The 12,389-nt window shown below is 41.1% G+C and overlaps 1 protein-coding gene across 1 annotated transcript; it reads right to left on the bottom strand.

Moving 5' to 3' along the window:
- Positions 1-1,312: 1,312 nt before the first annotated feature.
- ptpn9b (protein tyrosine phosphatase non-receptor type 9b) lies at positions 1,313-11,181 on the bottom strand. The gene is made up of 13 exons (XM_030429683.1): positions 11,068-11,181; positions 8,677-8,820; positions 8,097-8,186; positions 7,750-7,874; positions 7,406-7,511; positions 7,168-7,278; positions 6,169-7,067; positions 5,935-6,031; positions 5,087-5,156; positions 4,903-4,981; positions 4,615-4,765; positions 4,181-4,388; positions 1,313-3,234 (listed from the first exon to the last, which is right to left on the bottom strand). The coding sequence occupies exons 1-13, from the start codon at positions 11,098-11,100 to the stop codon at positions 3,011-3,013; spliced, it is 2,337 nt and encodes a 778-aa protein (XP_030285543.1). The 5' UTR covers positions 11,101-11,181; the 3' UTR covers positions 1,313-3,010.
- Positions 11,182-12,389: the final 1,208 nt, after the last annotated feature.

Here is a 12,389-nt window from a genome sequence, read left to right on the forward strand (position 1 = left end):
TACAGCTAATGTTCAGTAAGGTATTCTGGCTGTTTGAGGCAAATAAACCCACAATCGAACTTGAAAGAGTGTCTTGATTGGACAAAAAATGATCATGCTTTTCAGCCTTAGCGAGCCTGTACTGACAGAAACACTCTGCTGGAAACAAAGCATATAGAACTAGCGACAACCATGTTGCTACTGTTGCCTTCTCTCTTGAACTTTCGGCCAGTGGTCCAACATTTAAGTTTCAGTTTTTGCCCCTCAAAAAAAAAAAATTGTCCGTGCCTGATGTACTGTATATGAAAATAATTTCATGTATCTCACAGACCCAGTATCATGGTGCACGTGTTCATGCTGCCCATTTCACCTACACAGCAATCATTCCAGTCAAGAAGAGATCACATCGGCTTTGTACTCATTCAGGATAGTAATACCTTTGCTTTAATGGGACTGACAGCATGTAAAAGGCCATAATTCAATCACAAGAACTTAAAGCACAGAAGGAAACATTAAATGAACACCAATGATTAATGCGCATCGCATTTTCTGTTTCTGATAAAACAAATTAAGAGTAGCATGGGGACCAAAACTCTTTTACATACACTCTCCCATTTTGTTGCTATACATGATCTTGAGTAATGTTCCCGAGGTGCTCCTTAGTCTTTTTCGGTGTCTGTGGATGCAAGGCTGCACTGGTAGGTCCATGCTTGTAGGCTGCTGGGGGTGTGTGATGGGAAAAGAAATGTTTAGGGTGAGCCTGGGCCTTTGGCATTGAGGGATGCAGGGTCCACATTCACCACCAATATCCATGGTTTGTCTTGACTAAATAGCTCGGACACCATTACCCCGAAAACATTCAAGGCTCGCTTTCCATGCTAATGAATCCTAACCAATTCTATATATATATATATATATATATATATATATATATATATATATATATATATATTATATATATATATATATATATATATATATATATATATATATATATATATATATACTCATAGACACCAAGCTGGGGTTTTGTGAAAAAAATGGCAGCCACATGTCTTTTTTGCATTTTTTTTTTCTCTTGATAGCTCTTCTTTTTTTTTGCTTTGTCCTTGGCATTGGGTACCAGACAGTAAGACGTTAATGTTATTGTTACTGAAGAGTTTAACAATAAGCTCTCTAAAAACATAATCATTAGCTTCCCCCTCCCTCCCCCCATTGTCCTAGAATTGAACAATCACCATTTATACAAGTCAGTTCTGAAAATACAATGGCAAGTGAAAGTTTCCACCAATATTTCATTGTGAACAGAAAAAAATATATTTCACTCCCCATCTGATTTGTTCAGCTTATCAAATGCAATAACTGGTTTGTTTTATTTGTAGCATCGTACCAACATTCAATGATTTCAATATTGTAGAAGTTTTACAAAGACATAAATATAGTAGGATACAATACAGTAAAAAATACAAAATAAAGTTGATATAGTTTTCTTCTTAAATGATAATTTACCAGAGGCAAACCCAGAAATGGATCTTTGACACTAGGCAAAAAACACTAGAATTACCCCCTGAGGTCAAATGATAAAAGAATAGCCATGTCTCAAACCAAAGCTTAGTCCCACGTTACTCACTACTTTTATGTTATTTGTAAGTAGTGTACTATGTACACGACTATAGGCAAAATGTGGGTGTCCTGTGTGACACATAGTCAACGTGTACTATTCAAGTGCACTAGTTTGGGTGTTATTACTACACTAGCGAGACGTTAAGCTAAGGAGAACTTGAAGGCACAATTATCTGAGGCAGAATATGCCACGAAAAACAAAACTCAACAGTTGTGGTATTGAGGGAATACGATTTATAAAGGGAAAGAACAAAAGGGGAAATTAAAGTTTTACAGTTTCAGGTATGGTTTAGGTCTAAGAACGACGAGGCAGTGAATTAAGTTAAGGCCAAATTACTTAAGATCGTCCAATCAGAACGCTCAGACAGTAAAGATGATGTTAGACCTGACAAATCACACAGATTTGCAATACGATATCGGTTTCAATACCACAACCCTTTTCTATATTTTGTCATAGCCTGGCTCGCTACATAGATATTTCTTCTCAAGGTTAGGTCAATTATATTAAACAAGGCTTTTTTTGAGGTTGTTATGCACAATAATGTATAAATGTATGTTACAAGAATATACATGGGCTTCAGTCGATAATATCTCAGTAAGGAGTACATCCAAGCATTCAGGGTGAGGACTTTGGCTTTGAAAAGTTAGTCTACATATGCACAAATATGAAACACACGTAGAAAATGCACCATAGAAAAAAAGGACATGGAAAATAAAACTAAAAAACAGAAAATAACTAAATGGCTCACACACTGATCTACTGTCACGTACGACCATTTGCTCACACAGAACCATTTCCTCACAAAAAAAATATAAACACAAAACAAAAAGAAAGTTTTCAAGTTTCACCTTTTCATACCCTTCACATTTTATCTGTGTTTGCAGACTTGTTCAGGGTTGAAATGGAACAAGAAATACAAAAAAGGAACAAAGACTGGGGTTTGGAGGGCTTCAAGGGGTAAAGTTCAAGTTTGTCATTCCTCATGTGCAAGTCAATATAAAAATGCTACAACTCGTACAACTCTCTTGTCAACAAGACAGGTTCAGGGAAGGGTCCCCCCCTGTAGTTTGCTAAATAAAAAGGGGCTCGGAAATTGGCAGGACAGCTTGCTCAAAAGTGACGCAATGCACAGTCTCCACTCCCTGTATGTATTTTTTTTTCTCTAGCTCTTCACCTCCCTCTGTCTATCCATCCATGTGAAGGAAGAGCAACTGTGGGAGTCTGCAACATTACATCAAGAGCCAAAACAAGATCTTCATCCTTTGTCTCTTCTCTCTTATGGCAGAAGAGTCATCTCCGTCCTCTACTCTGAAACGCCATCCCTCACTCTTTCGTTCCTATGACTTCGGCTTAGGTTGGCTATCCCATTCAGGGTTTTTTTTTTTTTTTTATACAACCATGTGTCTCTCACTCGCTGTCAGTCTCTAGGTCGGAGTCAGACCACTGCACTGGGCTCAATTTCCCATTGCGCTGGGCATACTCGATGACTGCTGTGTAGCAGAAGTAGTACTGGTCCCAGGTCTGGATGCTGAAAGCCCTCTGTGTACGCATCCGCCGCACCGTCTGACGGACATCTACTGTCCCGATGTCCTCCAGCCGGGACAGGCAGATGTCAAGTGTACAGAACGTGCCTGGTAAGGAAGCATAGATCGAGAAGTTACTCAACACGATCATGCATCTTGCACATGTAAACAAGAACAGAGTAGACTGCACAGACACAACACCAGAAGAAAATGTAAATCTCTAGGACTAGGTATGGCTTAATCGTTTTACGTTTTTTATCGTTAATAATTGTATAAACTTAATGTAAGAATGTTCAAACCACTTTGAATATTGTTCAAGTACTCTGCGGCTCCATATTAAACGGTGATATTTTTTGGTGCTGACAAAATCTGTCCAAGATTGTCATGTATTGAAAAGCTGGTTTCGAAAGCTTACTCAGATTTCCACCCTACTTTACTTTTGCTTTTATTAGAGAGATTGTGATTTAAAGTCATTATTGAAAGTGGAAACAGACAACTTTCCCCCTCCTAGCATTTCCAAGTGGTATTATTGTTGGCGCTGCAGTCAAAGACAACTGGATCATTTCTGTTTTCCGCAGAGTTGCAACAACCAAGAACACAGGACGAACTGTGAATTCAATTTTTCAATTAGTCTTTAACAGAGACATAAAAGCAGAAATGGTGCTGGGCTGATTTCATGCCTGGTGGCAGACAAAACGGCATAGTGAAATTGAGGTTTACAGGGAAACTAAACTAAACACAGATTGTTTCTGGCTTAATGCAAAAAATGTTAAAAGTCTATTGCCAGTTAAACTGATTTGAGACAGCATGTATATAAGTTAGGCTGAGTTCTTATATGACTTCTGATTAGGCAGCATGTAACATTTTGGAACTCTAAAAACAAATCAAAAACCAGGGTATTACACCAGCTAGTAGTGAACATTTAAAAAAGATATCTAGGCGTGCTAAAATTACACTCACAGTATTTTATGAATGAACAAAGAGGCATATATAATCCATTGCCATTAATGTGTTGTTGAAGTTCATTTGAATGTATATTAATTCAAGTGTTTACCTGTGCGGCCAATACCGGCACTGCAGTGCACAACCACAGGGGGGCCCCCTGGAGGCCCCGTCCAACTGGAGCCCAGGCTTTGGACTGCAGCCTCCCTCCTCTGAAGTACATGCTCACGAAAGTCCAGCATGGCTGAAGCACTTTTGGGCACTCCAAAGTCTGGCCAGCTGACATAGAGGTAGTGGCACACCTCCCTCGTCTCTCCTGACTAAAAGGTCATAGAGGTGCACACAAGAATAAAGCAACCAATTACACTCTTTCATTTGAACACTCTCTCTTTCAACTCTTTTATGCCTGCCAGGCAACAGGCAGGTTTCAGCATGATGGCCAGTATTCAGTGTAACTGTCAGATTACATCAAATGGAGATATTTTGAAGAGATTACACAGACAAAATCATTCCCACAGCAAAAGACATGCAGTTGGTGTGACTTACCTGTGTGTTGTAAAGTTCGAGATGGGAGAGTTTAAAGTCCTGAAACACCTGGATGTGTGTGTTCCTGACCAAGAAGTATCCATGCTGCTCAGTCCTGCCCTCCTCAAGAGGCCAGTACTGACCACACTTAACACGCCCGCGTTCTACCACCCTGAGACACATCAAATCACACAATCTCATAAGCTTTATGACCACGCCTGTATACAAACAGCAGTCTACATTTGTATACATACTCTAATCACACATCTGACTTAAAAAAAACAAAAAACACAGAGAAATGCCTCTCACCTGGTGGTCATGACAATGATAAGTACCATCTGTTCCCACACCATGCGCCAGAAGTCACCAAACGTTTTTGGCAAAGGACCTGAGGGACACAAAAGGCGATAGTATCACCAAACTGTACATTGCATCGAGGGCTATATCAAGTTGATAAGAAGTAGGACCATAGTTTGTGTCAACAGCTGCTCACCCTGAGTTGCGATGTAAGCGTTGCCCCTCTTGTACCCATCCATGAAACTGGCATTAATGTAATCTGTTGTCTGGGAATAAACATAGCAGAACAGGAGTGAGACTCACTGCTCAGTGTAGGGATCTACTGCCTCCTGTAGGAGGACACTGGACATAACCATCAACAGAAGAGGGCCCACAAAGGCCAGCCACTTGCGGTCAGTGGTTAAAATGCAAACCAGGGGCACAGAGAAATGTTAATAAGTTAAATACATTATGAATCCACAGCAGATTCTGTCAATCTTCAATGTCTTCAGTTAACAAAATTAATTTAGTTGCCAATACCAACATTTATTCAACAGCCATTATTTTGTCTAGGGGACTTTTTATAAGCTTGTCCTATTTTCATAGTTCTGGCTTTTATTCGGGTCTGTCATGATAACATAGTGCTCATTTTACAAAAATAATGCCCTGATTGCCAAAAAGCAGGTCTTTCCTTTTAACTGCATATAATCCACTGTATATGATACTGTCAAGCATTACACGTTCCATTCGCACATATCAGATACAAAGGATAAAACAGGCAAATACACTACAAACAATAGACCTAGATTTCCGCACTTATGTCAGCAGCCAATCACTTGCTGATCATCTCATTGCCATTCAGTAACCACTCTGAATGGATGCAATATATGACAATCGTGACTATTGTAGAAAGATACATTAATCTTATGAGTAGGAACTGCAGCCTAAACCGAATATGAATGATGTTTGTTAGCAAACATTCATAAAATCACCTAATTTTGAGACAACATCTGTGAATGACATTAATTCAGAGAGAACTGAAGTTTTTTATGAATTAATTATTACCTCATCCTCGTCGTCACAGAGCTGGCAGAGTCGCACTCGTGACTGATCCAGACAGAGAACATCACTGTACCTGTTCTTTATCTGATTGGACAGTTTTCTGAAAAAGGTGGAATTGAAACAATGTGAGGAATCTGTTACATCATTTTGCTTCACCTTGGTACAGAGAGATCGAAAATACAGGAAGTGACCAGCAAGAGCCGATGTAAGAATATATATAAATATGTGATCTCTTACTTGGAGTAGTCAAAGGTGCCTGCTGGTGGCTCCTTGCGGATCTCCTCATACTCCTGATAGATCCCCTTCTTCTTCTGCCTCTTTACGTGCTCCACCAGGCCGTGCACTGTCATGCCTCCCTGCTCTGGCATATGAACCGAGACCTCCATGTAGCGGTCCTCATCGTCAGGACCCCACGATGAAGAAAGGGGCGGAGACTGGGAGGATGGCTGGTGAGGGGGGCGAGGCAAAGACTTTTGGGGCAACGGAGGCACCCCTTCCTCCTCTTCCTCACCATCCTCCTCGTACTCCTCTTTTACACCCTCATTCTGGGTGGAGTCTGTTGCAGTGTCGTCCACCGCATCCTCGTCACCTTTATGGGAAAGCGGTGTGTCAGGGGGTGTGTCTGACTGGGGAGGAGCTTGGCGGCCACAACCGTTCATGTTAGCATTGGGGCTAGAGCCACTCACAGCCAGGGTGGCCCCGCTCACTGCTGAGCCGTTCCAGTGTTGGTGGTTCCCCTGCGGCCTGTTTGCAGCAGGGCTTTGCTGGTACTGTCCTGGGCCTTGAGTCCTGCCCTCCACCACACCGCAGTGGTTGTGTGGGTTAGCATTGCTATCATCGTAGCAGTTAGAGTTAGCCACAGCTAGCTCAGGCCCTAACTGTGTGTTTATGTGGGTGTGGGACAGTGTAGCGTCTGCACTTGTGTTGCTGCACTCCAAGCTGTATGAGCGCAGGAGGCTTCCCACACAGTCGTGTGTGTCATGTTCTTGTGTGTCACCCTGAACAGTGTTTGTGTGTATGTTAACACAGGACTGGATCCAAGCCACATGGCTATACTGGGATGTCCCACCCAGGTGTTCAGGGAGGGAAGAGACCGGGATGTGACTGGCAAGCTCATGAGCTTTCACTGTGCACACCTGGTGAATGGAGAAGAAAGAAAACACGATTCAAATAAATTAGAAATGACAACAAAACATCATACACAATATGAAATAACTTTAAATTAAGCATACATACCCTTTCTCTTAGCTTCTCACGCACAAATAGGCGGAGAACCGCAAAGGGGGCCCGAAACCAGAGAGGCGACGACACAATGAAGACACATTTTAGACGAGCTGGAAACGCGCCCTAGGAAACACAGACATCAAGCGGAGGAAAGAGTTTGTTTTTATTTCAGCAAGACTGTTTTGACACCAAAAACTTGAAGGCATGCGGATCAGAGAATAACAAAACAGGGAATGTTCCTTATAATCACCTTCAGCAAATTGAGGATCTTGACACAGAGCTCATAGTCAAAATTGCCATAGCTGGAGTTGGTCATGTCGTAGATAAATATGAGTCCATCTCTTTGAGTTTGTAAACTGGGGAGAAATGAACATGTTTTTTCAAATTAAGAGCAGAGAAGGAAAAGGAAGCTCACCATTAGAAATCATTTTTTTTAATAATACTTTTGAGAAAATTAAAAACAAGTATAGTTTTCTTCTCTTTACATTCAGATACTTGTAGGAAAATTAATATAAAGGTCTCACAAAGGGAAACACTTCTAATACGTATAAAAAGCACCAGAAAAGTTATATGTATGAATGATTTGGGCATCACCTCTCTATGGCTTTGTCCAGCTGATAGATGATGGCCTGCAGCACAGCTTTGTGGGTGGTGACATCTGGCCGATGGAGGCGAGCAGTGAAGAGTGCCAGAGCAGCACCTTTTGCATCACGGCCAGGCTGGTAGGAGCATTAACATTATTATATGCAATTTCATTGCGCAAATTATTCTATGCAAAACTTTACTCCATTTCCATTCATAGAGACTAACATGCACATACACAAACACACAAAACTCTTTTGAAGACCAGCATGTGCACCATTTTACTGTGTATCCTTGGGAGTAATTGTAAAATGATAAGCTGCAGTCACTTTGTGAAATGTAATTGCTTCGACACTCACCAGGACTGTAAATTTGCCACTCAGCAGCTCAGAGCGTAGGGGCTCCTCGTCAGGGTTGATATCGATGATACCCTCTTTGATTCTTGTGTTCTAATTTTCACACATGATGGAAGAGACAGGATAGAAAGGGGGAGTCAGTAGCTTCCAACTAAAATGTCATGTAAACAAACAGCATCTTAACACCTTATTAACTTGAATTTAGATCAAGTTAGTGGGTCTTCGAATTAAAAGACCTGTCAATCAAAATGGAGCAGGTTCCAGTCATGTGATTTGAATGTTGGCTGCAGGTGTCATGTGTGCCTTTAGCAACATCACTAAGATGAATGTTCCCTTTAAAATATTAAAAGGAGGTGTTTGTTGAGTGTTCATAATATCAACCGTAAGTGGACAGCAAATAAGCCTGAAGAAATTACTCTCAACTAAAGTCAGAGTTGCAATATACAACGGTAGGCTCAGAAAACTTGCAACTGGATATCTTCCCCAGATCCTTTGGCCCAAATTAAGCCCAATGCCATCCAGTTGATAACAGATAAGGTTAATAGCGATCTCACTTTTGTCACAAATGAAAGCACTGCTGTACCTTGTATGCTTGGAAGAGTTCGATGGCTCTGGAGACATCAAACTTGCGGGCCATAAGAAACTTTACAGCTGTAGGTTGGGACACGAGCCCAGCACTGTGTGGCTGCTCCCTGCTACGCACCTCACAAAGGAACTCCTCCACAGCCTGGACAAACATGAGAGAGGACATGGAAGAAAAAAGGTGAGGTGTTGGTTTGCAAGGTGACACTTCTGCAGAAGCATAATAATCAGATAAGGAGAACAGGTAAAAATACACCGAAATCTTGGAATATAGGGAATAGAGCAATAAGTAAAGAAAGGCAGATGACACGATATAGCATGAGTCTGTCAATCAGGCCTTTCAGCTTTGTCATTCTTTTCCTGCCAAAGTCACAATAATGTGTGACAGAGATGGCAGCAGCAGGCTGTGCCTCTGGAAGATGCAATAGATGAGAGCACTTATCTGCCAGGAGACAACAGTCTGCCTGTTTTCACCCGGGTAAGCTGCATCTGTCCTCCAAATATGTAACCAGCACAAGGAGAGTCTATGACGGGGTATAATGCACTTGAATCTACTCTCACACAGAAGAGAGAAGAATGCTGATGTCAAGTGAAAAACTAAGAATTGTTTGGCAGATGTGGCAAGTCACCAAAGCCCTGATACAGCTCGTCTCACAATCAATTCTGTTATTAGATGACTGGCTAGAATATCGAGACACCCATTAAATATATTGCATTTGCTATGCAAAATAAAAAGCAAGTAAATAAAACTTTATGATGCCTGCAGAGACGGCCTCTGTTGAAGGTAATGCAGTATACCACTGCATTATAACACTATGGGAAACCCTACATCTGTGACATCATGTTAGGAACATAATAATGAGCCTACACAGAAAATCTATATTTGGTCATTCATACACAACATCTGGATTTGTGACTCCTGGACTGTGACAAAATCTGAACTCTGTGCCAAGAATGTACTGATTGAAATGAAGTGAAGTGGCAAGGAATACATGCACATGAAATAAAAACCCAAACAAAACATTGTCCTTGCATTACAAATCAAGAAGGGAGGGATCAAATCAGATACAGATAATTACATCAAAGGGTGCGACTGACAGCCCTCAAATTGGGATTTAAATATTTTATACTACTTTATATTTCGTTACATGAAGTAATGTGTGATTTGAAGGTACTCTTACTACAAATGTTATTACTGCACCACAAATGTCCTAAATCGGTGATGATGTTGCCATTACATGTTGAACAGTAAGATGGGGTAGCTTGGGGGAGGGGGTTTGGGGCACTTTTTAACCAACAATAAATGAAAAACAGCCCCCAGATGGTTTTCTAGCCTCCGGTGGGGATAATCCAAGGTTAGGCAACAAGTCGCTGATTGCAGTAGCGAGTTAAAACTACACACATGTTATACAGTAAATGTTCTCAGAAGAATATCGTTTCACGTTGCAGTGGAGTGATGTTCGCGACCAAGAAACAGATCGGAAAATCTGGGGAGCAGTACAAGCGTGCCCTGTACCTTAGCTTATTACTGATCTGTTAACCTTGTGAATGCTAAATGAAGATACAAAAAAAAAAGTCACGTTATGAAGCTGTCATTGGAATAGCAGCGTGACATCTCATGTTTGCTATGAATGTCAGGTCCAACCCCTTTACTAGAAAGTGATGGCAACAACAATGCTAGGAACCGGAGGATCACTTCTGTGAATTCTCGACCGTAAATCTGATAGGCAGGACACTGCTAGCTGGTTGGCTCAAAGCGAGCACTCGCGTTGTACGATGAGAGTCATGATCGTGGTCTGTCATGGTACATAATGACTATCATCACTTAAGGCAATCGAGGTTTGGTCATTTCGAACCTTCACACATGGCCCAACGTGATTTTTAACGTCTAGCCAGAGAGCTGTCGAGGAAATTCCCTGCAAGTCAACAATAGCCGTTAGCATTAGCCAGCGGCTAGGTTACATGTGGCAGCTGGATGGCTAACGACAGCGTTAAAGACACTAAAAGCCACATGGATGGGGCAAACCACTATTAACGAAACATTTACCAGTTAACGTTAGTGATATAAACATATCTATGTTGTCCATCTAGACCTGGGTTACGAAGGGAGCCCATATTCGGGATACATAGCCGGCTAGGTGATCCCTACTTCTACTAGCAAACGCCATCATGCTAACACACATGCTAACTGCTGTCAGTCACACCGGAGCCAGTAGACTCAGGAGGGTGCGAACGGGCCAGTGCTGTTTACTAGACCACATCGTTTCCAGGAACAACCACCGGGATAAAATATATGAAAAAAATCCCCGGGTAGAGGAGCGACTGAATGTGACATGTGTTCACACGGAACATGGTGGGGAGATGAAGAAAAAATCCGTAAAGAGACCCTTACCAGCTGCTCCTGAGTTGTCAGGGCTTCCGCCATCTTGAAGCCTCCGCAACGTCGCAGCGGGCGCGCCCACCAGCCGCTCGCTCACGCCCTACACCCAGAGACAGAGAGCGAGGCCCCGCCCAAGTGCATTCAATTCACCGGATCAAAGGCTGGACCTATCAATGCGCCTCACACTGACGATTCACAAACTGTACCGCTACCATTCACACTTAATACCTGATTTATTCATTTACACATTATGAGAATGTTTTTCAACTAGATTTATTTTTACATTTTACTACAACAGTCCAAAATCTGTATTATTTATGCTAAACAGCGACCCTTCAAAAACTGTTCATACATACCTTTTTCAATAAATGTTTACTCATCGACAGTTTGGATATTCTTCTATTTATGTATGTATTTCAGTCTAATTATTCATTCATCATACTCCTGTATTTTCAATTGTTTGCACAGCAAAAATCCAAATAAGTTATCGTTAATAATGTTATTGTCTCAGTCGTTGTCATAGTACATTTACAAGTATGAATGTAAAACATAGCCCAAAATATGGTGAGAGATTGATTAGGAATATTCTTCCTCGTATATTGTGTTGTGTCTTATGAAACCAAAGAAGTAGAAGTTCAAAGTAACACAGAATATTATCCGAGATAAATCTACAGATATTAATCACCACAGTTTACGGGTGTTTGTACATTTTTCATAGTAGATAGTTTAGATTCAAATATAAACATTATACGCCCAATTAAACACAGAAGGCATAGGGGTGGGCGGATCGATCCAAATATCAATAGTATCGATACCAAGGTGAGTATTGGTATCGGATCGATACTAGCGCGATGAGATCGATATTTTTGTTGTAGTTTCTCTTCTATAAGTTCAGCAAATCACTTGTATTTCTTCATAGAATTTGTGTGATCGCAGCGTCTCTCTCAGTCCTTATGCACAGTACTCCTCTCCACCTCTCTCACTCAGGTTCACTCGGAAGTATGATCATGGCAGAATATAATAACTTTTGTGTATCTGTTGAAGGAACATTAGTATTCCTATATAGGCTACATGCAGATAGGTTATAGATTTAATTATGTTAAATATTATTTTCTTATTTGGCTAAAATCTTTGTCCTGTGTTTTATTATTATCATAATCATCATCAGCTAATTAAAGGCAAAATTACAAAATCACTCAACGATCAGGAAATTTCAAGTAAAAAATATCGGGATCAGTATCTGTATCTGTATCGGCAATACTGGCCCTGTAATTACTTGGTATCAGATCGATACCAAAATTTGCAGTATCACCAGCCCCTAGCATCCAGACAAT

The sequence above is a fragment of the Sparus aurata genome, chromosome 1 (assembly GCF_900880675.1).
Source record: "Sparus aurata chromosome 1, fSpaAur1.1, whole genome shotgun sequence".
Lineage (NCBI taxonomy): Eukaryota > Metazoa > Chordata > Actinopteri > Spariformes > Sparidae > Sparus > Sparus aurata.